Raw genomic sequence first — 26,477 nt, 5'->3', positions numbered from 1 at the left:
GTAAGTCTAGATATTTTATAATATGTTTTCTAATATTTTTCAGAAAAAGACATTAGAAATGGATTCAGCGCTTTTGATGTAATAAATAGTGAGTCTATCAGTGAGGTGAAACCATACTCGGAAGGAAAATGCTCGGAAATTGACGTAGATCTTCCCAAAAATTATGTTGACATTATTAAAAAAAGAGAAGAAATAATTATTAGCAATGCAAAGTCAAACATCAAATACTGGGGGAATAATGTCACTCCAATGGGTCAAGCTACATTTGATTTTATTCACAAAACGCACCCAAATTGTTTATGGAATAACGAAAATATTGAGGTAATGGGGATTACTGTTTCACCTCCATACTTACCAGAAAACTGCTCGGGAGATGATAAAAGAGCGCTTGAAAGGATTAGGTGTGTAATAGAAAAATTTAGAGAACGTATTTCAGAAGAACCACATTAGGACTACTTTAAATTCCTAGGTCTTATTAACTCCAAAATCTCAAACAAATAGTATCACTATAATATCATAATATGCTCTACAAATATTTATTCTATTCAAATTTTTCATTTTGTTTACTAATAGCTATTTAATAATAGAATATGTTGGCGCCCATTGATCTCGTAAATTGAGAGGGACACAACTTATTAAATATTTGTTTAAAAATCAATCTTCCCAACCTAGGGATATACTAAATTATAAATATACCAATAACAAATTTTAATGACCTTAATTGGAACAATTAACGATGAATACTGATAAAAGAGATGAAATTGATACAAATCTCTACAGTCGTCAGATCGGTACGCTGGGCCTTGAGGCAATGGGAAAGCTGATAAAGTTACGCGTATTGATTGTGGGGCTTCGTGGGCTTGGCGTCGAAATAGCGAAAAATATTATATTGGCTGGGCCGAAATCAATAACCCTTGTGGATGATGAGATATGTAGTTTTTCTGATATGGGTGCAAACTTTTATATTACAGAAAATGACGTAAAAAAAGGAGCCAAACGCTCAGATGCATGCTTAAACAAACTTGCATCTTTAAACGAATATGTTCAAGTCACCGTATTTCATGGAGAAATTACAAGCCAATTGATCTTCAACCACGACGTAATTGTTTGTGCGGATGTACCATTATCACTACAGATAAAATACAACGAATTATGTAGAGACCATACTCCAAATATTGGGTTTATTTCCGCCAACTCCCTTGGTCTTTGTGGCTCCGTTTTTGTTGATTTTGGGGATTCTTTTAATGTATTCGATGGAAATGGTGAAGAACCAAAGAGTGCCATAATTGCAAAGATTTCAAGGGGTAAAGAAACAACATCTATAACATGTCTAGCCGAGAAACTTCTCCCATTTCAAGAAGGTGACTATGTAATGTTTAGAGAAGTACAGGGAATGACAGAGTTGAATGGTACAGGTCCTCATAAGATCATCTCAACAGGAAAACACCAATTTACAATCCAATTAGATTCGAGTATGTTCAGAGAATATGAAAGAGAGGGTTTGGTTACTCAGGTTAAAGTTCCTATAAATTACAGCTTCCGGAGTTTAAGAGATGCACTCGAATATCCTATTTGTGATGAACAGGGAATTTTAATTGTTCCAGATCTAAATAAATTTGGCAGATCCGAGCAGCTTTTCTTCTCAATAAATTCTGTTCTTAAATACTCTGATATTAAAGGTTCTCGTCCAGAACACACCGACCTGCAAGCAATTAATGAATGCCATTCGCTTGCAGTGGAAATGAACGAGAACTCAAAGAAAAAGCAAGACTCAAACGACGAAAAAAAAGAATTTGTTATTTCAGTTAGTAGTATTGATAGGGATATACTCGAGAAAGTATGCAAATATTCTAGATGTTGTATATCTCCTATGGCTGCTTTTCTAGGTGGAATTGCTGCACAAGAAATTGTGAAGTTTGTTGGCAAGTATACACCATTGCGCCAATTCTTCTTCTTTGATGCGTTCGAACAATTAGATCTAATTTCAAATGAGACTCATACAAAAGAAGAGTTTATGCCATTAGGGAGTAGGTACGATGATCAGATAATCATATTCGGTAGAAGCTTCCAAAATAGACTATCTGAGAAAAATATTTTTATTGTAGGAGCAGGAGCTTTAGGCTGCGAATTTTTAAAAAGCATGGCGCTACTAGGAGTTGGATGTGGGCCAAATGGAACTGTAACAATTACGGATATGGATAATATCGAGGTTTCAAACCTGAATCGGCAATTCCTATTTAGGCAAGAACATGTGGGTTCACCAAAGAGTGCAATTGCTGCTCAAGTTATCAGAACAATAAACAAAGATATAAATATTATCTCTCTTCAAACCCGAGTTGGCACAGATACTGAAGATGTTTTTGATGATATATTTTGGAATAAGACCAGTTTTGTGATTAATGCTCTAGATAATGTTCCTTCAAGGATGTACATCAATGATCGATGTTTGTGGTACGAAAAACCATTACTAGAAAGCGGTACATTGGGAACCAAAGCTAATAGTGAAACATATCTCCCGCATAAAACCCAGTCTTATTCTGATAATCGTGATCCTGCGGAAGAAAGCATCCCTTTGTGCACTTTAAAGCACTTCCCGCACGCAATAGAGCACACAATTGAATGGGCTCGTGACGCATTTCAGGGAATTTTTACATCAGACCCGCAAGAGGCTATTACTTTTCTTAATAGCCCATGCGAATATATCCAAAATCTGAAACAAAGAGGAAATCCTAATGTTATCCTTGAGAAATCTCAAAAAATATTTGAGCTAATTAATTGGATTTCAGAGAAAGACCCTACGCATGAAGATTGTATTCGAATGGCAATAAATTTGTTTCATGACTACTTCTATTGTCAAATTAAACAACTTTTGACTAACTTCCCCCCTGACCATATTAATAGTGATGGGCTTCCTTTTTGGTCAGGACCGAAAAGGTGTCCAACGCCCATAAAGCTGAATATACAAGATAAATTGCATTTTGACTTTATCCTTTCAGCTTCAAACCTATATTCAAATATGGTTAGATTACCAGAAATATCCGACTCTTCAATTATATTCAAGGTCTCAAATGAAACAATCCTTCCAGAATTCAATGCTAAGACTACAATAATCAAGATTGACGACGATGGCAATACTTCAAGTAATGAAAATAGCAGCTCAAGTTCAATAATATTGGATACAAGTATTGCTGAAGAGTACACAAATAAATTACTTTCATTTACAGAAAATAGAATTAAAAGGTGCTTAAACTTTATACAGCCTATTGAATTTGAGAAAGATGATGACTCAAACTTTCATATAGATTTTATGAATTCTTGTGCCAACTTAAGAGCTAGGAACTACTCTATAAAAGAATGTGACAGACATAAATGTAAAATGATCGCGGGGCGTATAATACCTGCCATAGCAACAACCACAGCAATGATAACTGGGCTCGTTTCGTTCGAAGCGCTGAAGGTATCTTCGTCTGGCGAATACAAAATAGAGCTCTTCAAAAATTCATTCATCAATCTTTCTCTCCCGTTGTTTGTAATTACGGAACCCCTTCCAGCCCCAAAGACAATTTCAAAGGAATTTGATCCAATAGTTGAAGGTCCATTAAGGGCAAGGCCTGAAGGATTTACAGCCTGGGATAAGCTTGTTATCGAACAAAAAGATGGTACTGTTCAAAACATTATCGACTATCTGACAAATAAAATGAATCTTGAGACACAAATCATCTCGTTTGGCAACATATGTCTTTACAACGCGTATATCCCAAATCACCAAGAAAGAAAGTGCATTCCTATTGCTTTATTAATAGAACAAATTACCAAGAAGAAGTTGCACGTTACAAAGAATAGTATTGCGTTAGAAGTTAGTTGTTGTGATATCGATGATGGGGTTGACACAATTATTCCGTCAATCAAGTTTATTTTCAAATAGTGAAATTTCTCATTTGAAAATCTAATATTTTGTATTTGGGACTTTGCACTTTCCTATAATTACAGTTCTTAGTGATTTATATATTTAGGGGCTAACTCGAATAATTATCAATATTTAGACTGAATAAATCCAAAACTTCTCAAAACTATGATTCAAGTTTGAATGCCTTCTCTATGTAGCTTTTCAATGGATTTATATACTTTGTTTGTTCTGGGTTGTTTTCCTCAATTTTTACTGTTTTGCACACCAACTTTGGGAGCGCATTGCAGTGCATTTTATTATGCCCTAGAGAAATGGATGAGAAATCCCCACCAATTTGCGATGGCTTTGTGGCATTCGGAAACTCATTATTTCTATTTGAAACAACTTCGACAATCTTTGACTTAAGTTCCTTGTTCCAAAGCCAATTAGTTGTGTTCATAAAGTCATCAAGTTTATAAATATTCTTAAATGCATAGCTATTTGCGTGTATCAATGATTTTTTATTTTCACTCTGATCATCTTCTAAACTTGAAATTCGATGTTGCACTATCCTACCTTCCTCTTTCCCAGTTATATTTCTATTATTCGCTTTACATTGTTTGAGTTCAACAAAACTATCGCTATTAAGTCTAACTTCTAGAATATCGCTAATATAATTACAAATTTCTAAATATGCCTCTTGAACATCATTTTTTGTATGTTCATTATTGTTTGAAAGAGAAATGCATTCATTATTTAGCATAAATATTCTCGATGCCTTCTCGCAAATTTGTTTCTCAATCAATTCCTTTGATGAAAAAAGAGCTTCAAGATCCCGTTTTAATTGATTAAATTCCTCTATTATCGACATATCTCTTTTGTTTATCTATTGTTATAAAAAGTGAATTTGTCCTTTAAGATCATTATTTGTGTAACATTTAGTAATATTACACTCTCAACGCCCTGTCGCAAAAAAAAAAATTTAACACACAATCCATGAAAAGCTTTACAATAAGAATACTTGGAAATGCAATAACTATTCTTGAGAAATATATTTGTTCTTTAACGGATCTTTCCTGGATTTTTTTGAAAAAAATAATTCTTTCTTGATACATGCTTTTCGTTCTGTAACTTTTAATTAAATAAGATGAACGCTAATCATTGCTATTATTTACAATAAACTATAACCAACAAAAAAAGAAATTTTTTTTATAGTAAAACTATATATTAACAATAATAATATAGTAGAAAACTCAGTTTCATTATGAACGAATAATCATTTTTATCTCAATAAAAAACATGTTTTCATTTTTTTGTTCAATATATAACTATTAATTTGTGAAACTAATTTGGTTGCGGGAATTTATTTCGATTTTTATTATTGAAAAAAAAATGCTTTATATTCTTTCAAAGGAATTAACTGGGCATGAAGGGTGTGCCCGATGTGTCTGCGTTCTAAAAGATAACAGAATTGTGACTGGAGGATTGGACAATCAAATAATAATTTGGAATTACGTTGAAAATGCTTGGATACAAGAACTCCATTTGTTACACCATAAAAGTTACGTATTGGCATTAGAACCTTCTGATATTCTATTGAATGAAGAATCTCATGAGATCTTATTTTATTCAGGAGGTCTTGACAAAATTATTTACCGTTTATCTGCTAAAGATGGGAAAATACTTGCAACTTACAAAGGACACAAATCAACGATTTGTAGTATTAAAGAACATTGTGAATTGAATATTTTGATTTCTGGAAGCTGGGATGGAAGTGCAATAATTTGGGATTTAACTTCGTCAGAATGCAAACACACATTAAATGGTCATCAACATGCTGTCACAGTTTCAATTATTTCACAACCTATCAGTGGAAAGTTCTTTTTATTAACTGGAAGTCAGAATAAATCCTTATTTCTATGGAAAATTCCAGAAGCAAAACTAATAAAAACTATAAAAAATTCCCATGATGATATTATCCGTTCTATAAGCATTTCAAACAATATTTTCGAAAAAGATTCTGTAGTTGCTATAACTGTTTCAAATGATTGCGCGATAAAAATTTGGCAACTTTTTTTAAAATCTGGAAGTGAGAATTGCATTTTAAAAAATACAAAAAAGCATCACAAATCTTTTATTTTTGACGTAAAATTTTCGAAATTTCATACTGAACGCTTTTTTACTGCGTCAGATGATTGCAGTGTTGCGATATGGAAACTATCAAATAATTTTGAAGTTATATTGTTGCAAAACATTACTATGACTTCAACCATTTGGAATATAACAGAAATGAAGGATAAAGATTCTATATTAACAGTATCAGAAGATGGAACTTGTAGAATTTGGATTAATTCTCTCGTAGATGATCTAGAATTAGAAAAATTAACAGATTCAAAAAAAATTGATACAACTGAAAGTCACAAATGCGCTAATTCCGAGGATTTACAAAATAATCAAGAATATAATACTAATATATTAAATGAAGTCCCAGAAATAAGTCAGTTGAACTCAATTATTGCAGAAAAAATTGGGACAGTTCAGATTTTTAAAGATACCAGCAAATTAAAGGCATATGAATGGGCAAACTGTTGCTGGAATTATTTAGGAACAATAACTGAAATTAATAATCTAAGTAGTAAAGTAAAATATTTAGGTGATAAATACTTCGATTCTGGATTATATGATTTGGTTATTAAAATTGAAATAGATATTGTTTGTAATAATAATAAAGTACCTTTTAACTTTGGCAACAGTGTAATTGAATTGACCGAAAAGTTCTGTTTAAGGGAGGGAATAGACAGAAAATATTGTAAAGCAATTAGTAATTCAATAATAAATGGCATTCATATTGTTGAAAACGCCACGACGTTTAGTGAATTATTTGAATCATGTTTTGAATTCAAACTATTTAAAAAATTCAATATAGATAGCTTAATTATCTCTTTTGGTAAAGAACAAAAAGCTTATCTAGATCAGCTTAATACAAAAGATCGAATAAATTTAGATAATACTAGTTATCTTCTTGATGCTGAAATAGAACATTTGAATGACTTTTTTATTAAATTAAAGAGCAAAATTTGCAATGAAACAAATTCTTTTACTTCATTCCAAATAAAATATATTGAAATGGAAATAATATACAAAAAACTATCGAATTTCATTGGAAATAACTCTCTTAGCGTTCCAATAATTGACTTGTGGAGAATCCTTGCGCTCCACCCACAAAGCAGTGATATTCATAAGAAAACCGACCAAGGGTGGTGGCTATTAGCATTAATATTGAATGTCGTTGATTTGATTTCCATTGATTATCTTAATTATCCATCAATTAGTGGAAACAATGAATTCAGAGGCTCACTCTTTCTAATTTGTATTCGATTCTTATGCAATATGTTCCATAATTCTACAAATAGAGAAGCAATGTTGTCTAAGATACAAAGTATAATATTAAAGATCGATAAATCAACAACTAGATTCACAGAAAGAAACTTCCAACTTTCACTTAAGGAAAATACAAACAAGAATTCGATAGTCGCATGCTTAGCATTTATGTTTAACTATATTGTTGCACTAAACAATAAAAACTGTGCCTTCGTTGATTCAAGGAATTTAATAATCTTATATGTATGTAAATTTTTCCCTTTAACAAGATGTGGTGAATTTGCGGAGTACGTTGATGAAATTCTTCATTATCAACTATTAATTCTTACTAACAATTATTATTACTTAATTAAACTTGAAAGTTATTCTCATATATATATCCCTGAAGACAAAGAAATTCGAACTATCTCTAATCTGATATTGAAATGCAGTCGTTCTTCGAAAACGCTTTATTATCAGCTTGTCACATCATTAAATATAATAAAGAACGGGAGAAACTGATAGCATTAAAAGGCAAATTCCATTATCAAGAATACTAACTATATTTGTTCATTCATCTGTTTCTTTTCTATGTTCCTTTCAATTGTTCTTGCCATTTCTGAAGGCGACTGTAGTCCCCCCATCACGCTATTAAAATCAGTTGGAACTTGAATATAGTTATATTGATTACCATTGGTAAAATTTTGCGCATTGTTTCTTTCAGGTTGCCACTGGAGTCTATCCTGTTCGAATACGTTGTGCCAAAGTACTCCTTCATACCAGTATGTCAATGAAATGCCGATAGGGAGTAAAGCTACAAATATTGCAGCATAGAAACCTATTGAAAACTTCCAGTCTAATGATGCATCTGACATTAAAGTCCCTACTACACTTGAATAGTATAATATTGAAACTAGATTAATGAATGAGCACGCTCCACAAAAAATAGCGATGTAGTTTAATCTGATTAATAATTAAAAAAAATTGGTCTCGAACTTGCTTTTACTTACCTTTTGATCAACGTAACAGCATCAGGTGCTCCTTGAACAAACTTTGTATTTGATACTGTAGAAATTAGAAAAATCAGTATTTGAATGGTAATTAAGATTGATTCTGTAACAATACTTGGAGTTTTCGAACTTGTGATAGTTTCACAATAAGATATAGGATCAATCATTGGATCTCTCCCAGAGAAGAATTTGGAAAATTGTTGATTCTCCATTGCATCTTTTTTGTTAACTTCATAAGCTTCTGAGAAACTGCATGCCTTATTTATTGCATCTGCAAACGCTACTTTCTTTTCCTCATTACTGAACTTTACTCCATCTAAATAATATTGTGAATATTCTGAGTTTGACTCACTAATCCAAGCAAAAGCTAGGATTGAAAGAAACCCTAGAATTAAGGAGAGCAAGATAAGTAACGCCCTTAATAGCTTTAATATACTTTTATTCATTTCTAAAATGCAAAAAGTTTGTAGGAAACAAATTCCGGCGCCCTATTTACATGCACCTGGTTTTTTTATAGAATTAGATTAAAAAAAATAACTTATGATATTCAAAAATGTTAAAACTCGCTAAATTTAGCTGAATTGAAGCGAATTTTATTTAAATACTGTTTTTAATTGTTTAAATTCAATATTATATTTTTTTAGAATTCAAGCTATTATAAATAACTGTTCGAGTTTTATACAAATCTAATAATTGTCACAATTAAATACTACTTATTTAACAAATATTTATTATTATTTATCTATTAATAAATTTATTTTTAAGTGACTACTTAGTGCACGAAAAATGTATAGCATGCATAAAAGACACTGTGACGTGACCAAGGCTAGCTCATACAATACAATTCTAAAAAAAAAAAAATTAATGAACACAAAATTTGTTACTCTCTATTTCGCTTAAAAAAATAGATAATCTCTCGAGAATAAATGTCCCATAATGCATCTTCTAGAAATCAAGGAGGTGATACAGGTTTGGGAATAGGGTGGAAGCTGCTTGCAGCAGTTGGCTTTACTGCAATCGTTCTTCAGATAATATCAATCATTTTAAATGGATGGAGGGTTGCGCCAGCGATCACGTACCAATATTACCAAAAAAGCACATTGAAATCTTGGCAACTTCAATCATCGGAATATGGTTTGTATATTTACAAATTTAATAATGGCGCTTCTACAAGACCATGGTCAACTGTAGAACAATTTGTGTGTAGTTGGATTGATTCATATGTATCGATATCACAAGTTGAACAGAGTTTATGGGGAAGCACATGCTCTACAGATTGCCAAACTGCATTAAGGACTAGGTGTACGTCATATGTGAAATTTGCAAATGGTGGATATCTTTGTTTGGGAGCGTTGGTTATTTCTATAATAGTAGGAATAGTAGGAGTTGTTTGGTTATTTGTATTTGGAAAAAGTCGTAATTTTTTATTATTTGCTTGGAGTACTTCTTCAATACTGTCTTCATCTGGTATTGCCTATTGGTGTTACACAACAAGCCAAGCTATTAAAGGCATAATTGGTACACAACAATATCCATATCCATCGCTTGGATATGGGGCATATCTGGGAATTCTTTCAACTGTATGCTTCATTATTTGCGCATTCGGAGTGCTTGTAGTTCATTATCTCGAATCAAAAGCGGCAATGGATGCCAGGCAAGCTGAACTAATGAAAGAAGCAGCTGCAAACAATGAGTGGATGGGTCAATCAGGCATGAGCCCGCCTGGTATGGGTCCGCCTGGTATGGGCCCACCCTGGTATGGCTCCGCCTGGTATGAGTCCACCTGGTATGGGTCCACCTGGTATGGGTCCACCTGGTATGGGTCCACCTGGTATGGGTCCACCTGGTATGGGTCCACCTGGTATGGGTCCACCTGGTATGGGCCCGCCTGGTATGGGCCCACCTGGTATGGGTCCACCTGGTATGGGCCCGCCTGGCATGGGCCCACGCGGAATGGGAAATAATATGATAAATATGCAAGGAATGATGCCAGGGGCAAGCCGAATTTAATTTGAAAAATCGATCTATCAAGTAAGAAAAAAAGGTTTTTTAAATGTTGCGTACAAATTCTATAAAAATTTAATAGCGTTAATCTGTTCGTAGCCTTGATCTTCTACAACACAGATATAAAATATTGAATAATGCACTCAGCTTGAGACAGATGACTGTTAATACTTTCATCTTTATTATTCTAAATATATCTATAACTGTCGAGAGCTTTTTACTTGCTACTGTTAATTAGCCAATGAAGTGCAAAGTTCGTGTGAGATCACAAGAAATTGGCTATTTATCTTAAAATTAAAATTATTAAATATTGAATTACAAAATTGGGTTATTACTAACAATAATAAAGTCTTTAGAAATGTAACTTAATCACACGGAATGATAGTAGAGAATAAGCAAACATAGATTTTGAATACTTATTCCAAGGCACAAAAAATTTAAAGTAGCCCAACTTATATACTTGATTCTCTTTACAAAAAATCATCGTTTATAAAATTTTTTTTCAAGACATATTATTTGTCGCATTATAGGCGCTCTTAAATTTGAAATTAGTATATTAAAACTTTATATTTCACTTAACTCACAAAACTACTGGAAATTACTAAAGACAACCTGCTATAAATATACTAAAGATGGCATCAATTGATGAGATATCTATAGTTTTTAAAGTCTCAGGAGGTACCCAGTTTAATATTAGTGTTCCTAGAAATACTATCGTTAAAGATCTGAAAGATAAGATTTCAGAACCATCAAATATACCAAGTTCACAACAAAGGTTAATATATAAGGGTAGAATTCTTAAGGATAGCGATTCTCTTGATGGTATGAAGGTTGAAAGTGGGCATACTATGCATTTGGTGAAATCAGGAGTACAGGTTGAAAATCAAAAGCCTACAAATATTTTAGATCAAGCTGCTGATTATAATTCTTCTTCTGGTAATGGCCAGACAACCAACAACAATAATGCACAGAACTTTAATTCTATACCCCCTACTAGTAATGATACTAATAACGGAACTAACAACAATACAAACGATCCTTTTGCTGCAATGATGAATATGCTAAATGGCTCTGATTTAGGATTTCAAGCTCAGAACTTGAGAAATTTTTCTCAAAATAGTTATAATGGATTTGGGGGAATCCCAAACAATAATAATTTTGGGAATATACCAGATTTAAATTCTCTAATGAATTCACCGATTTTTCAACAATCAATTAATGAGCTAGCAAACAATCCACAGCTTGTTAGGAATATTTTGCATTCGAATCCTATGTTTGCCCAACTTTCTGCAAATAATCCAATGCTGGATCAAATGTTGAACAATCCTGAGATGATGAGAATGATGCTGAATCCTCAAATGATTCAGTCTGTATTGAATTCTAACAACATGAACAGTTCTGCTACAAATTCAAACCTATTCTCTTCGCTTAACGGGGGTCCCAATGCCACTCAAATTAACGGGTTACTTAATGACTCTAGCATTGCCTCTATGCTATCTGGTGTGGCTAATGGAGCAAACAGAAGTGTTAATAGTAATGCGCCTAACCCCGCGCCTCAAATGTACGCTACACAACTAAGTCAACTTCGTGACATGGGTTTTATTGATACAGATGCCAGCCTATCCGCATTACAGGAATCAGGTGGAGATATTAATGCAGCAATAAATAAGTTATTAGAGAGAGGTGTTGGACAGTAAAGTCCAAATATAACCATTATTCTATTATGGGTGGTATGTAACTAACTCTTCGCTAGTGTTAGTTGTTAAGAAACCACCGCAATCTAACTCTAATTATATTTGCTACATTTAGGAATGTTTAAGAATTCTCTAGTTGCTTCTATTAGTGGTTGAAACTTTCCTAATTTCCGCTATGTTGGTTGCTATGTTGGGCATTTTGTTTAATGTTTCTCATAGCTGGGAACAGAATTACTTCTTTGATGTTGTTTTTATCTGCCAGGAACATAATTAACCTATCAATACCGAGGCCCCATCCCCCTGTGGGTGGTAATCCGTGCTCTAATGCAAGACAAAATGTCTCATCAATTGGGCAAGCTTCGACATCGCCAGATGCCTTTGCATCAGCCTGCTGTTCAAAAAATTTTCTTTGTTGTAGAGGTTCGTTTAATTCGGTATATGCATTACAAAGTTCTTTTCCTAAAACGAAAAGCTCGAATCTTTCGGTCATTTCAGGCTTTTCTCTATGCCATTTTGCCAATGGAGACATAGTTTGAGGATGATCAATGATAAATGAGGGATTAGTGCACTTAGTCTCAACAAAGTGCCCAGCCAATTTATCAAGAAGCTTAGCAGCAGTTCTAGGATGGGGGAGTTCAATCTTATGCTTCTCGCACATTTCTACCATAAAATCGATATTCTCCTGAGAGTCTAATGGTCTTTTTAGCTTTTCTCCTAATCCAGACTCAATTTCTTCAACAAATGAGAACCTTTTCCAAGGCGTTGTGAAGTCTATTTCAATACACTTGCCTTCAGGACCATCTGGATGGTAAGGAATCTTTAGACTCCCATGAATTTCAAGCACCAGGCCACTTATTAACTCCTCAGTCAGATCCATTAAATCATAATAATCAGCATAAGCCATGTAAAACTCCATTGCTGTGAACTCAGGGTTGTGTGTTAAATCTATTCCTTCATTCCTAAAGTTTTTTCCTATTTCATATACTTTGTCTAGACCACCAACAATTAACTGTTTTAAATAGAGCTCTGGAGCAATTCTCATATAGAGTTGAGTCTCAAGCTCATTATGGTAAGTAATAAATGGTCTTGCGGCTGCCCCTCCATAAATCATATTTAACATTGGAGTTTCCACTTCTAAGAACCCGAGTCTATCAAAATAATTCCTAATATATTTAATAGCTCTGCTTCTTAGTTTGAAAACTTTTCTACTTTCCTCATTCAACATCAAATCAAGATATCTTTGCCTATATCTTACTTCTTGATCTTTCAGACCAGAAATCGCCGTAGGCAACATATGATAGCATGGAGAAAGCAAAACTACACTCTTGCTAAATAACGATAACTCTCCTCTCTTTGATTTTCCTGGAAATCCTGTAAATCCAACCACATCTCCTCGTCTAATTTCTGAGTGAGAAACAGAGAACTCGCCAGTGCTAATGTCGTGCTCCATAATATTTGCGATAATTTGCACTTTCTGTTCCTCGCAAAAAATATCATAAAATATTAACTTAGAGCTTGAACTTCGAATTGATGTGACTCTTCCAGACAGTGAAAGAGTTGTGTCTTTGTCAATATATCCATTTTCAACATTACCGTATTTCAAAGCATATGCTGGAAGCGACATCGAAATTTTAAACTTGTGTGGATAAAACGGTCTGCCTGCGTCCTTTATACACTCCATCATTTTGTACCTATTATCAGTATAGTGTACGCTGTCTAGCGTATCACTAATTTGAGATTGATTATTCATTTCAGTGCTCATTCTAACAAAATAATTGAAAAAAAAAAAGTCTGATGATCGTCTCAACGAGGGCCGCCAATATGTAGCTTAAACAAGGCATTTCCCTGGGTTTGATGGATTATTTTTATAAGTGCTGTACCACTTTTTTATTGAATTAATTGGAGAAACTAATTCTATATCGCTCTCAATAACTTCTAGTTCATCGATCTTCTCAAACACAGAGATGAATTCTTGATATATACAATTAGGAAAAAGATAAACATCCTTCTGATCTATTTTATTATTTGACATTATCCTTCTAAGATGCCATGCAGAGTCAAATTCAAATTGATTTAGTAAATGTTCTTTCAGAAACTCATCAGCGTCGTTTGCGCTAAATTCGTCTCTTTCCCCGAAGCTAGAACAAGCGAACTTTTCTTTGTCCCAAATGAAATACAAATCCAACGAAAATATTTTGATAACTTGAACTAATAACTGCGATGTTGCGATTGAAACATTTTTTATTGAGTCATCTATGGAGTTTTTGATTACCGGTACAACCAGTCTTGAGAATTTGACAAATAACTCTTCTCCATCTAAAATATTTGATAGCACTCCAATAGGAAGGTTGTTTTGTCCTTCTATGCTTGATCCATTAGTTTTAAAATAATTGGGCATATTTAAAGTAATCGAATTCAAGTAGTCTTTAAATTCCTGAAAGTTGACATATGCCCATTTATAAAATAAGGAACGGTAAATAGCAAAAATTAGATTAATAATCAAAATTCTGTTCATATAATCGCAGCTTTCAAACTTGTATTCATATATTTCAATGTTTTTGTTAGAACTGAAGTCATCGATATTATTGTAATTAATATAATTTATCACATCGAATGTGTATTTTATCGAATGAGTTCTATTCTCAATATATGGTAGTAGAATGGATGGAATAATAAATTCATTTATCCAAGTTGCGCATTCGTTGAGATCATTGAACTTAGAAATAATCTTCATTATTGTTTGCAATGCAGAAATACTTACTGAAAATGCTGTGTCTAAAATTGAACGTACAATAATAGAGTTATAAAATGGGCAAACTCTAACGCAAAGCTGATTGTATCTAATCCAAAGAGGAATCTGTCTAATGATACACCTGATTATTCTCCATTTATGTAATGCAGTGGACTTCTCAACACGTTTGTTATTATATGCGACTAAATCAACGTCAACAAACAATACAGACTTAATCTTCGGTAATATAAAGTCGCTGAGTTGTTCTTCACTTACTAAGTTTATTATTTTATGTAGGTTCTCTATAGCGGTACTAACCACATTAATGTTTGGGTCATTAAAGTGCGAAACAAAAACTTTGATAAAAATATCCTTAATCTTTAAATGTTCCATATTATTATTTAAACTCCTTACTTTTTGATTCGATGATTCATATTCAAATAATTGTTGGGAATATATAATCATTTGGACCAATATTTTACAAAAGATGCATTTAAATTGAATACTTCCAATTGCCAGCAGCTCGGAAATATTTTTATTTATATAGAAAATTATTGAAATTACAACTTCGTCTATTGCAGATTTCCTTTGATACTCTATTGTTTGGTCTGATATTAGACCTTTATTTGATTCAAATACATCAATTCCCATCTTTAATAACTTTTCGATAAATTTAAATATCAATAATCTAATTTCAATATCAACTTCTTTTGATAAGTTTTCGAATACGAATTGAATAATGTCCACAGAATAATTAATAGTCTTAATATTAGAAAGAATATTACAATTATCATTTGAAATATATCCACTAAACTTTATTCCTTCATTGCCTTCTTGACTCAACTCATAAAACCCTTTTAAAGATAGGCAAAGTGGAATTAGTTCTTCTATTACTGCCTGTCTTTGCAAATATGCTCTACCTTCAAAAACACTACAAATGAAATGTAGTAGGCTGTTCCTGTCATCGCAACTAATAAATTCAATATAAAAAATTGGATTTGTGTATAATTGAATTGCGATTCCAATGGATGCTGGCTTCAGTATATCGCAAGTTTGATCCTTATACAATGCTAATACCAGGTTTAGAAGCTTTTCTGTAATAATATTTTGATCAGAAAGCTTTAATTGTTGGTATTCAAATTTACTCATTCCGCACTTTAAAGGAAAAATATTTTTTAAAATTTGTACTAATTTCTGTGATGCACCAATTCTAAGTGAAGGAACTTCATCATCGCATAAAGAGAGATAAAGTAATAGCAGATTGTTTTTTTCAAACTTGTTACAATATGGAAACATGAGTGATGGTATTATATTACAAAGAGAAAGCTTATCTGTTAATGATGAATTTGAAGAAGTATAATGATCGCCGAAGTAATCAAATTTAGTCTTGATTATTGGAAGTAGAATTTCCTCAATAAAAGATAGTATAGAACTTTTGCCTTGGAATCTTGAAAAAACGATTTCAAGAGATTTAATACTTTCCATCCGAATACTCATCTCTTCGTTAAATAAAAGATAATTACAAATATCCTTTATTATTCTTTTACTTTCTTCAGAATACTGAGTATTTGGGTCAATAATATTGATTAATTCTTCTGAAACAATATGATTAACCTCATAGCTTCCAATTTCTAATACTTTTAATACAAGTGGTAATAAATATAACTCAGAATAGTCCTTCCCCACAACTTTGCTCACAAGGCTATATCTTCTTAATGCCTCATTGATATAAGTTTTATTGTCAGACTCCAGCTCCAATTTATAGAAATCCAAAATAGCTTTTAAATCTATATGCTTTCTACATTTTAAATCTATCATTATGTTATTCTTTCCTCATTAATTTTGGATTTAGTCTTACAATTTTAAAACAATTTTTTGCACGAATACAAGCGCCATCATAAATAATTATAAACAATCCTTTGCTAAACATCAAATCATAACAAAGAAATTATTCGAATTCATGTTCACGATGCCAACAGATAATAATGAAAAATTTCGTAAATTATTAATTTTTACTTCTGCAGGAAAACCTATTTACTCATATGGAATTACTGACAAAGAGGTATTTAGCTTATTTTCAAGCGCATTGACAGCAATGTTCAGCAAAATATCATTTGTGATGTCAAAAAAGGTTTACATTAATGAAGGCGATGAGCATACGCAAATATTAGATTATCTTAAATGGATGAGCTCAGAATCGCACGTTATTGTAGTATTGGAGAGAAAAAATATTATCTTATGTTGCATTTCGCCATTTCCAAGCGACACAGTTCGTTTTTTAAAAGGACTTCTAGAACATGTTTATTATCAGGTTGTTATGATGCTTACTGGATCAATTCACAAAATTCTTGACTCCAGACCAAATTTTGATATACAGCAGATGCTTAGTAATAGCGATATTAATATTATTGATCAATGCGCAAATAGTGCGCAAATAAACCTTGATTCTGTATATTGTTTCTATAACTTCAATAAAAGTTCAAAGATGATTAAATTGCAGGGGCAATCAAATAAAATTGAATACTCTTCCCCCATAATACCTAAAATTTTATATATAGAGTCGCAACCCTTGGAATACAGATATAGAAAGGAAATAAATAAAATTATCAGCGGAATAAAAATGGAAGAGATACTGGGTGGAATATTGTTCGAGTCCAAAAAATTGGTCTCTTGGTTTGGATCAAAGTATATTAAAAATCTACCATCTACAGATTTCTCGTTATTAAAAAATATTACATCGATCTTTCTAAATAAAAAAACTTTAAGTAATGAATTTTGGATTCCTATATGTCTTCCAACTATAAGTACGGTTTCATATGTATATTGTTACATTCAATGTTGGCCTTTAGTTGACGAATTCTCAAACTCAACATCTAATACCTGTTTTGTTTTATTATCTTCAAGCGGAGATACAAAAGTGTTTGAAAAATGCTCTACACATTCAAAGAATTGCCGAAAAACACTTCTCGAAACTGGGTATTATAAGATTTTAGAGTCAAGTAAAATTAATGCATTTAATTTGAGTAAGCTAATGAATGAAAACTGCTGCATAAAAACAGAGATATTTCACCTTGTTTATGTATCTATTGCGAAGAATAGCTACATCATCAGTGAGGCGCATCCTGAAATCCATGATTTAAAAAAGATCTTCCAAATGTATTACAATCTAATAGAAACTGCGCATACTCAAACAAGAATGCAAAATGGCTCATCAATTACAATTATATTAAGCACAAAAAAATTCAAATACTTGATAGTTACTACTCAAGAGTTTCATATACTGTCAACGCTCCCCTCTAATTCAAAGTTAGATGAAATAAACTTGAACTCGATAATTAACAACCTTAGGAAAAACGCTAAACACTTTTTCATTTGATTCTTTCGTAGCTCTGTTACGTCTGGGCGCGGGACCGCGCTGGCTAACCTTTTGAAGCTAAAAAAGGAAAAAGTCCGGGCACCGTGAATCGAACACGGGACCAATTGATGTCTGCCAAGTCTACAGTCAATCGCTCTACCCCTGAGCTACGCCCGGCCCCGTTTTAAACAGGCATAAATTCAAATTATTATAATATATTTATTACATAATTATATTATACATAAAATATAATTCGTTCATTAATAATTAAACAATTTTATCAAAATTTTCAAAGCAATAACAACATTTAAAATACCGTCAAAATTTTAAGCAAATTCAAGAATTAGCAGCTAATTTTTATCGTTAAATTTTTCAAAAATTATTAATTAATTTAGTTTAAAAATTTAAGGCCGCATCTATTGTTAAACACTAATTGATAACTAATTATCTTAAAATTCTTCATTGAAATGTTTTTTTTGTTACATGCAGCTTTCCCCTCAAGAGCGGCAACAACTTTCTCGAAATTCCACTAGGAAAATATATCAATAGAATATTGAATTTGTTCAAATTTGCCGAATTTAATAGGGCAAGTTGAGAAATAATACAGTTTTTTCCAACTTGTACCGAATAATAATATGGATAGAATGTATAAGGTTGAAAACTATGGCCAGAATACTCTTCTGGCTGAGGCTAGTAGTGTTGTTAAAGAGCAAGCATATTATATGAAACGCGCAATCGATCAAGACGGACTTAGAGATGCCCTTAGGCATGCGTCGAATATGTTATGCGAATTGCGTACATCCTCACTCTCTCCTAAGCATTACTACGAGCTATATATGCAAATTTTTCAAGAAATGCGCGACTTATCTCACTTTTTTGATGACAAATCTCGTCATGGAAGAAAAATGAGTGATCTTTATGATTCGGTACAGCATGCGGGCAACATTGTTCCACGCCTCTTTCTGCTAATAACTGCAGGTGCGTGCTATATCAGATCGCTTGAAGCTCCAGCAAAAGATATTCTGAAGGATATGTCTGAACTATGCAAAGGAGTTCAGCATCCAATGAGAGGATTATTTTTAAGGTACTTTTTAATTCAAACTTGCAAAGACGTATTACCTGATACAGGAAGCATTTATGAAGAAAATGGCGGAGGGACAGTAATGGATACATGGGACTTTTTATATTCAAATTTTTGTGAATCAAATAGATTGTGGATACGTTTACAAAATCATGGAACTCCAAAAGATAAATTAAGAAGAGAACGTGAGAGGCACGATCTTAGAATACTTGTGGGTGCAAATCTTGTTCGCATCTCGCATTTGGAAGGATTGACTCAGCAACTCTACATTCAGGAAATACTACCAAAACTGCTTAATGTAGTTTTATCATGTGAAGATGTTCTAGCACAACAATACTTGCTAGACTGTATTATTCAAGTGTTTTCAGATGAAAATCATCTCAAAACCTTAGAACTTTTGTTATCGGCATGTATGAAAACATTACCTGGGGTTGATTTAAAGCCAATTTTAACTAATCTCATGAATAGGCTCTCAAACTATTTAAGCCAAAGTAATGACAAGAGTTTAATAAATGATATTGATATTTTTGAATTATTCAGAAAAAACCTTTCCGAATTACACGAAAGACCAACCCCAAATATTCAAAAGCAGATTTCCAATAATTTGGAAAGAGATTTGTCTAGTTTGCTGGAATTGCACGCTGCATTCCTTGCATTCACTCTAACGTTATATCCAGACAATACGAATTATGTAGACTTAATTCTTGGATCAACAGTAACACTACTTACAAATGCACTTGGAGTGAGAGTTGACGGAACATGTGGATCGCTTCTGGATAGCCGATGTATTGATACAATCGTTGAGATACTTTCGCTCCCATTCCAGTCAATGCCCCTATCCATTATGGTGGAGATGAACCATTTTCCAAACCTCCTTTATTTTCTAAATAAACAAGCAGGAAAAAAGGTTGCGCTTTCTTTGATCAACACAATTGTGGAAAACAACACTCCGTTCGATGATGCAGATGCATTGCAAAGATTTTGTTCTTTTATTCTCCCTATGCTAGATGAAAAAGGTACCCATACAGGTGAGGAAGTTGATCTATCAACAACTGAAAATAATGAATTTATTTATCAACAAATGAAAGTTTCAAAGTTAGTCCATCAGATCAAACACGAGGATGTGAACCAAATTTTCAGCATGTACGGAATTCTTTTCGACTTATTTAGTCGTGTAGATAGTTCAAGATTTAAATATACATTCCCAACTCTGGGGTATTGTGCCATAAATCTTATTGAAACAACTTTATCAAAGGAAAAAACAGATAATGAACCTTCAAAATTATCTGTAAAAAAGATATTTCAGTTTATTCATAAGATCGCAATAATCCTTGTAACTTGTGCGCCAGAACTAGCTCTTGACTTATTTCTACAGGGATCAATAATGGCAGATAAAACGAACGACTCGGATGGATACGAAGCAATTTGCTACGAATTCCTTACCCAAAGTCTTGTTTGTTTTGAAGAGGAGCTTGCAGAGTCAAAAAGGCAATTTCAGGGACTAATGTCAATTATTGGAACGCTCGTAGGGCGAATCCAGTGCTTAAGTAAGGATAACTACGAGCTACTAGCCGCAAAATTGGCACAATACTCCGCAAAGTTGCTACGCAAGCCGGACCAGTGCAGAGCAATATTAATGTGCTCCCACTTATTTTGGAACAACGAAGAAAATAGGGATGCAACTAGAGTTTTAGAATGTTTGCAAAAGTGCCTGAAAATAGCTGATTCCGCAGTACAAGTAGCTCCAAGTAATTCAGTACTATTTATAGACATCCTAGAAAAGTATATGTACTATCTAGAACAAGGGAATCAAAACATTACAACAGATTTTATCTCAAAACTGGTGGCTCTTTGCCATGAACAAATTCAGTTTTCAGGCAGCGAGATACAACAAGGTCCCAAGATTCTACTTAATAACTTAATGACCCATACAAAAAATAATCATGATTTGTATAAAGGCGTTAAGTTAACTAGTATGGATTAATTTACTTTCTTTTGATATATTTAATTAATCTTTTGCCGCCATTCATTTTTTTTCCTGTATTGTCTCGTCTTGCTCCTGCTAAATCTAGTTCTAAATCAATCGTCGAGAAATAGAATAAATTGAACGGCAATTCTGAACTTTCTCTGAGTTTCTCAAGTATTATATAAATATTACTATTCATTCTCATAGTACTGCTTGTTTGCAAAGTTAATTAATATGGCACAAGGTAGGTTTACTCAAATATAATGCCAGCCGTTTGTTGATTAGTAATCATTCTGAATCATTGTTTTAACATGAAATATAGGAAATAAAGGTTCAATGGCACCATGTACAAGGGATTATACCATCAATCTGAGCAAGATGGTTCACAAGATCTCGTTCAAAAAGAGGGCACCAAGAGCCATTAAAGGCATCCGTGAATTTGCAGGAAAGGTCATGAAGACTGAAGATGTTAGAATTGACGCGAAACTCAACAAATTCATTTTCAGTAAGGGTGTTAGAAATCTGCCTACACGTGTACGCGTAAGAATTTCTAGAAAGCGCAGCGAGTCAGAAGATTCTAAAGATTCTCTCTACACTCTTGTGCAATATATCCCTGTTGCTACATTTGCAGGTTTACAAACTGAAAAAGTACAGGATTAATTTCTATATTTCTAAATACTGTTGAATTTTTGTTGTAAAACGGTTGATTTTAATCGTCTGCTTATTTCTATTACCTGACTTCTGTAGTTGAGGTTTATTGATACTTAAGTGCGACTAAACATTTATTATCTACTTCTACGTTTATATCGTATCATAACTTTTTTCTTACTGTTTTTTACCTTACTCTGCTCGTCTACGAGGATGAAATAGGATCTTTAAACATCTCTCTTACGCGCTGTTTGTATAATCTCAATATTTTCTCATGTTAAAGATGTAGCGACAATCATTTGCAAAAGTGTAGAAATGAACTGATTGTTGTATTACAACATAATAAAAAAATTTGTGTTATCTATAATAATTTCGAGACGATATCTTATTTCAAAACGAATCGCAGAAATAAGTTATTGTTAGCATAGAATAACAAAAAAAAAGAAAGATATTAATGGAAAAGCTTTATCTAATAAGTAATAATGGAAAGAAAAGAACTATTTATAATATATCAAAAAATAGTTCAAATAACAATATCTTCAAACATGAAAAAATAAGAAAAACTGAAATTAGCCATATAATTGATTATGGAATAACACGTTGCGAAGATTTTCAAATAAATTTCCAAGAGAATCTAGAAAAAGACTATCAAACGATCAATCACGGAATTATTGATGTAACCCACTCAAATACTAAAAATAATTATAAAACATTCAATGAATGCAAAGATCACTGTAAATTAAATCAGTGCTTTATGAAATTCAAAGAAAATAGCCTCGAAACAGGAAAATTACTTTTCTCAGATTACAAAAACACTACAGAAGTTTCAGATTCAATAAACTGTTATTCAAAGTATCCTTTATTAAATGAAACCCAATTAATTAATCATACTTTGTATAATTCAAAAAATCAATTTAATACACTGCAACTAAACAAAGAGGTGTCTCAACTTTTTAGTCAGAGTTCAATATTTCCCATTTATAATGAATTCGTATTCTTGATGTCTAATTTGTTGAGAAAAACAAATTTTTGTTTAGTTGACTATATTCATAAAGAATCGAATATTGTAAAGTTTTTCCCACGGTACTTGATTTATTATCCTCAGATTACAAGCCAACCATTAAATTTTCCAATACCTATGGATACGCAATTTTTAATATCTTCGTTTGGTTATCCATCATATCCATTGCCACCAATACATAATATAGCCCCTTCATGTAACAAATGTTTATTACCTGGATTTCATCCAATTACTGCATGGCTGCTTCCTCCCAGTTATTTTGAAAAAGGACAGTTGAAAAAAAGCGCATGGTTTTTAAATGGAATGCCAACTAACTTATTCAATACTTGTTTTTCAATTAAAAGCATGTTAACTGTAGAATCAACATATCTTTTTGTTTCAAATTTAAATAAAGAAGAATTCGAATATTGTAAAAGAGAAAATTTTTTTTTATTAGAGGAAAGGTGCAAAGAATCAATATATTATTTTGATGATTATAAACCAAAACTAGGGACAGATAGTGAACAAGATTTAATATTGAATAAAAAATCCTGTTTTCAGAATAGTTTTTCAAAAAGAATTGATTATACTATTCAAAATTCTATTTTTTGTGGATTTGTTTGCATAGAATCTGATAAAAAATACTCTAGCGTTCTTCATGAAAGGAATAATACAAATTTTGAGTGCAATATAAAACCAGGGGATCTAAAAATACACTCAAGTTCATCTACAAATGGCACCAAGATTATTAACATAAATGAAAAAGTTCACCCTAATGTAATCAGTGATTGCGATATTTTTTTAAAAAGTGATAATTTACGCGATTACTCGAATAAAGATTTGCAACTAAATAATTTGGAAGAGAAAATAACACTTTTAATTCCAAGGATAAAATGCTTAATGAAAGAAAGCAGGGCTATTGATTCAAATCTAACGATTCTTAAACCTTGTTACTTGTTGCTTTGGAATTATAATATTAGAAATTGTAATAATACTACAAAAGATATCAATTGGATAAATATTCAATGTAAATTTGTCAGATTGAAATTCTTTGGGCAAGCGTATGAAAATTCGATTCCTATAAACCTTAATCCTCATAAAGAGATCATTCTTGACCAATTAAATCGTATTCGAAATGTTGATGAGGCAAGAGTTTTTGCATGGATGCTCGCAGGTTGCATGCAACATACAATTAACGAACTATTGATTGATTCATATACTAAATCATTATTTTTTAGCAATAGTTATATTAGAATAACTGATGAGATAAATTACTTTAGCAACTGCATCAAAAGTGGCCCATTTAGTGGTTTTCCCGATTCTCCATTAGATTGTCACGGGAGAATTAAATGGAAAATATTAGAAGAATTAGTCGAAGATTAGAATTTATTAATTGTTTTTAACTAGGTATCAAGTAAATCTAGTTCTAGAATGAAAAGGTTACATTTTTTATAGATCAAATTTCTTTATATAAATACTCGTAAATTCTGTTTTTACGTTTTTTATTCCATGAATTTATTAAAATTATTGACGAAATTAATAGTATAATGATTCCAATACCAACGAAAATAAAAATATGAAGCCTGCTACTTTTATGTTCATGTACTACCTCCTCCAACTTAGTAATTATCACGCAAGTAGGAGCTTCAGGAATATAAAATGCATCTTCATCACTTAAATTACATGTTAGTGTAGAAAATCCGACCAACTCAAAATTATCATAGCATTCATATGTCACAGTATCACCTACACGAATATTATTTCCTATTACTGTATCGCTTAATTTGTAACTTGAATTAACGACGCTGGGAGGGTTCGGGCAAACAGTTGTGAATCCAAACGTCTTTAAATATTTTGATATTTTTGAATTTCCTTTTTTTTCAGCAAGAATAATTCCTTTATTGATATCTAAAGTTTTACTAGGAATGCTGTGTAAATTTGACCTCGTAGCAAAAAGAATTTTTTGAAGTATAAGCAAATAACCACCTCTAATTGTATTGTAATATGATTCATTCAACTTTTCATTATATTCTCCCTGTGAGATTTCAGAATCAATTTTAGATTGAATTGCAGAAAACGACATAGGAGGTACTTCAGATGGATCAACCGCTCTATAACCAACAGGGAATGCAGAAAGTTCCAAAGGAGATAAACCATGATAATTTCCTTTCAGAAGATCATCTTTATTTCTAACTAAAAGCGGTATTATATCTCCAGAGTTGTACATCGCAGCAATATGAAGAGGAGTGTTCCCATCATAATCAACTGAATATTCTATTATGCTTTGATTTAAGCTTTTGTCGTAGAAAGAAATTAAAAGGTCGACTATTGGAATATTGTTTCTTGATGCAGCGACATGGAGTGGAGTAAATTTTGAAAAGTCTTTCGCATTTATTTTTGCACCTGCGCCTAGAAGTATTGAAGCCATTCTTTTTGGATGTAGATTTCTGGACAAACCAACAGTATGTAAAGGAGTTCTTCTATATTTATCTTTTTCATTAGGGTTTGCACCAAATTTTAGAAGCAATTTAGATATTTCAATCGATTCTAGGTCTTGAATGAGAGAAACGTAATGAAGAGCTGTCATTCCTTCTAAATCTCCAATAAAACCACCAATTGAACCTAAAATTGGTAAGTCACTTTCTTCATTTTTTTTTAATTTTATATTTGCATCAATTCCAGTAAGCAATAGTAATGTAACAATATTCAATCTTCCAGAAATAACTGCAGAGTGTAACAAAGATTCTCCAATGTTAAATAATGAAATTCCGGTATCTTTATTTACTCTACATTCCTCTAAGTTTATTTTATTTCCTTTTACACGTCGCCCTTCAAAAAAAATAATTAATTTTTTATTCAATTTAAAGTTTTTTCTATTTGGATGATCTAAACCCTCCTCTTTAATATACTCCAGTAAATAATCATTCGCTTCAGATAGTTCTTCGTATTTCTCAAGGACTCCTAAATGATAAAGTAATCTTACTAGTTCTCCAGCATTTTTATCCAAATAAATTGATTCGAATAAAGACTTACAGTCGTAACTAAGAGTCTCTTGTCGAAAACCTCCATCAGATATAAATTCAGAACTTTGGAAATTATTTATTGTTCCACCTAGATTTTCTTGATTAGTTAAGAAATGAAGTGTTGAATTTGAAGTCAAAACAGTATCGCAGAGTAAAAAACATATTAATAAAGCAACTAATAGATTAACTTTGTAATAAGTTACAATTTCTTTGAATTTATAATTCGGAATCATTTTTGTGAAATTTGCATGGTATTATTAAGTGTGATAATTCTACACACATTTTTTAGACAATTATAATTTAGAACATTTTATTCCCATAATTAAAAAAAGACAAGCGAAAATTTATTCTTTTTAAATGAGATACTAGTTTATTAAAATATTTATCATTAATTAGATTTGTTGATTTGGAATTATTTAAATATTCATTGCACGCATATGTAGAAAAAATCATCTCAACTAGTAAAAAAAAAAATTGAATATAAAATCTATTTTAACGATAATCTGAGATAAAAAATTTCATTTATTTGAGCTTATTATTTGAATAATAATGTTTGGAAATTCTTAATCTAAGCATATTTGAACGTAAATACTTTCTTTAAATTATTTCGTAAAAGAAAAAATATTTAAACAAATAAATTGTTATCAAAGTTAGAATTATTAAGTGCTAAATACATTCTAAAATTGCTTCAAAAAATTTGACATTATTATTAATCTTTG

The 26,477-nt window shown here is 32.0% G+C and overlaps 13 protein-coding genes and 1 non-coding gene across 14 annotated transcripts; 7 read left to right on the top strand and 7 right to left on the bottom strand.

The window, feature by feature from the left end:
* The first annotated feature begins 736 nt into the window (after positions 1 to 736).
* Chro.40260 (ubiquitin-activating enzyme e1) lies at positions 737 to 3,925 on the top strand. The annotated part of the gene is made up of 1 exon (XM_663121.1): positions 737 to 3,925. The coding sequence occupies one exon, from the start codon at positions 737 to 739 to the stop codon at positions 3,923 to 3,925; it is 3,189 nt and encodes a 1,062-aa protein (XP_668213.1).
* Positions 3,926 to 4,070: 145 nt separating this feature from the next.
* On the bottom strand, positions 4,071 to 4,757 carry Chro.40261 (hypothetical protein). The annotated part of the gene is made up of 1 exon (XM_663120.1): positions 4,071 to 4,757. One exon carries the CDS (start codon positions 4,755 to 4,757, stop codon positions 4,071 to 4,073), a length of 687 nt encoding a protein of 228 aa, XP_668212.1.
* Positions 4,758 to 5,278: 521 nt separating this feature from the next.
* Positions 5,279 to 7,768, top strand: Chro.40262 (At3g18860/MCB22_3). Its single annotated transcript, XM_663119.1, has 1 exon — positions 5,279 to 7,768. One exon carries the CDS (start codon positions 5,279 to 5,281, stop codon positions 7,766 to 7,768), a length of 2,490 nt encoding a protein of 829 aa, XP_668211.1.
* Positions 7,769 to 7,806: 38 nt separating this feature from the next.
* On the bottom strand, positions 7,807 to 8,121 carry Chro.40263 (hypothetical protein). The annotated part of the gene is made up of 1 exon (XM_663118.1): positions 7,807 to 8,121. The coding sequence occupies one exon, from the start codon at positions 8,119 to 8,121 to the stop codon at positions 7,807 to 7,809; it is 315 nt and encodes a 104-aa protein (XP_668210.1).
* Positions 8,122 to 8,252: 131 nt separating this feature from the next.
* Positions 8,253 to 8,702, bottom strand: Chro.40264 (hypothetical protein). The annotated part of the gene is made up of 1 exon (XM_663117.1): positions 8,253 to 8,702. One exon carries the CDS (start codon positions 8,700 to 8,702, stop codon positions 8,253 to 8,255), a length of 450 nt encoding a protein of 149 aa, XP_668209.1.
* Positions 8,703 to 9,182: 480 nt separating this feature from the next.
* On the top strand, positions 9,183 to 10,220 carry Chro.40265 (hypothetical protein). The annotated part of the gene is made up of 1 exon (XM_663116.1): positions 9,183 to 10,220. The coding sequence occupies one exon, from the start codon at positions 9,183 to 9,185 to the stop codon at positions 10,218 to 10,220; it is 1,038 nt and encodes a 345-aa protein (XP_668208.1).
* A 672-nt stretch (positions 10,221 to 10,892) lies between these two features.
* Chro.40266 (required with RAD23 for duplication of the spindle pole body; Dsk2p) lies at positions 10,893 to 11,957 on the top strand. Its single annotated transcript, XM_663115.1, has 1 exon — positions 10,893 to 11,957. One exon carries the CDS (start codon positions 10,893 to 10,895, stop codon positions 11,955 to 11,957), a length of 1,065 nt encoding a protein of 354 aa, XP_668207.1.
* A 160-nt stretch (positions 11,958 to 12,117) lies between these two features.
* Positions 12,118 to 13,716, bottom strand: Chro.40267 (Kars protein). Its single annotated transcript, XM_663114.1, has 1 exon — positions 12,118 to 13,716. The coding sequence occupies one exon, from the start codon at positions 13,714 to 13,716 to the stop codon at positions 12,118 to 12,120; it is 1,599 nt and encodes a 532-aa protein (XP_668206.1).
* A 66-nt stretch (positions 13,717 to 13,782) lies between these two features.
* On the bottom strand, positions 13,783 to 16,503 carry Chro.40268 (hypothetical protein). The annotated part of the gene is made up of 1 exon (XM_663113.1): positions 13,783 to 16,503. The coding sequence occupies one exon, from the start codon at positions 16,501 to 16,503 to the stop codon at positions 13,783 to 13,785; it is 2,721 nt and encodes a 906-aa protein (XP_668205.1).
* Positions 16,504 to 16,645: 142 nt separating this feature from the next.
* Chro.40269 (CG11926 gene product) lies at positions 16,646 to 18,061 on the top strand. Its single annotated transcript, XM_663112.1, has 1 exon — positions 16,646 to 18,061. One exon carries the CDS (start codon positions 16,646 to 16,648, stop codon positions 18,059 to 18,061), a length of 1,416 nt encoding a protein of 471 aa, XP_668204.1.
* Positions 18,062 to 18,134: 73 nt separating this feature from the next.
* On the bottom strand, positions 18,135 to 18,217 carry trnY. Its single transcript is given in 2 exon segments — positions 18,135 to 18,170; positions 18,182 to 18,217. It is a non-coding gene; the product is annotated as a tRNA-Tyr (tRNA).
* A 458-nt stretch (positions 18,218 to 18,675) lies between these two features.
* On the top strand, positions 18,676 to 21,105 carry Chro.40270 (vacuolar sorting protein 35). The annotated part of the gene is made up of 1 exon (XM_663111.1): positions 18,676 to 21,105. The coding sequence occupies one exon, from the start codon at positions 18,676 to 18,678 to the stop codon at positions 21,103 to 21,105; it is 2,430 nt and encodes an 809-aa protein (XP_668203.1).
* A 1,084-nt stretch (positions 21,106 to 22,189) lies between these two features.
* Chro.40271 (hypothetical protein) lies at positions 22,190 to 24,118 on the top strand. Its single annotated transcript, XM_663110.1, has 1 exon — positions 22,190 to 24,118. The coding sequence occupies one exon, from the start codon at positions 22,190 to 22,192 to the stop codon at positions 24,116 to 24,118; it is 1,929 nt and encodes a 642-aa protein (XP_668202.1).
* A 73-nt stretch (positions 24,119 to 24,191) lies between these two features.
* Positions 24,192 to 25,991, bottom strand: Chro.40272 (chain A, 4ank). Its single annotated transcript, XM_663109.1, has 1 exon — positions 24,192 to 25,991. One exon carries the CDS (start codon positions 25,989 to 25,991, stop codon positions 24,192 to 24,194), a length of 1,800 nt encoding a protein of 599 aa, XP_668201.1.
* Between the last annotated feature and the right edge of the window lie 486 nt (positions 25,992 to 26,477).

This window comes from Cryptosporidium hominis, assembly GCF_000006425.1.
Source record: "Cryptosporidium hominis TU502 chromosome 4 CHRO014110, whole genome shotgun sequence".
In the NCBI taxonomy this organism is placed as follows: domain Eukaryota; phylum Apicomplexa; class Conoidasida; order Eucoccidiorida; family Cryptosporidiidae; genus Cryptosporidium; species Cryptosporidium hominis.
Note: the sequence above shows the minus strand (reverse complement) of the source record. Positions and strands in the feature narration are given on the sequence as shown.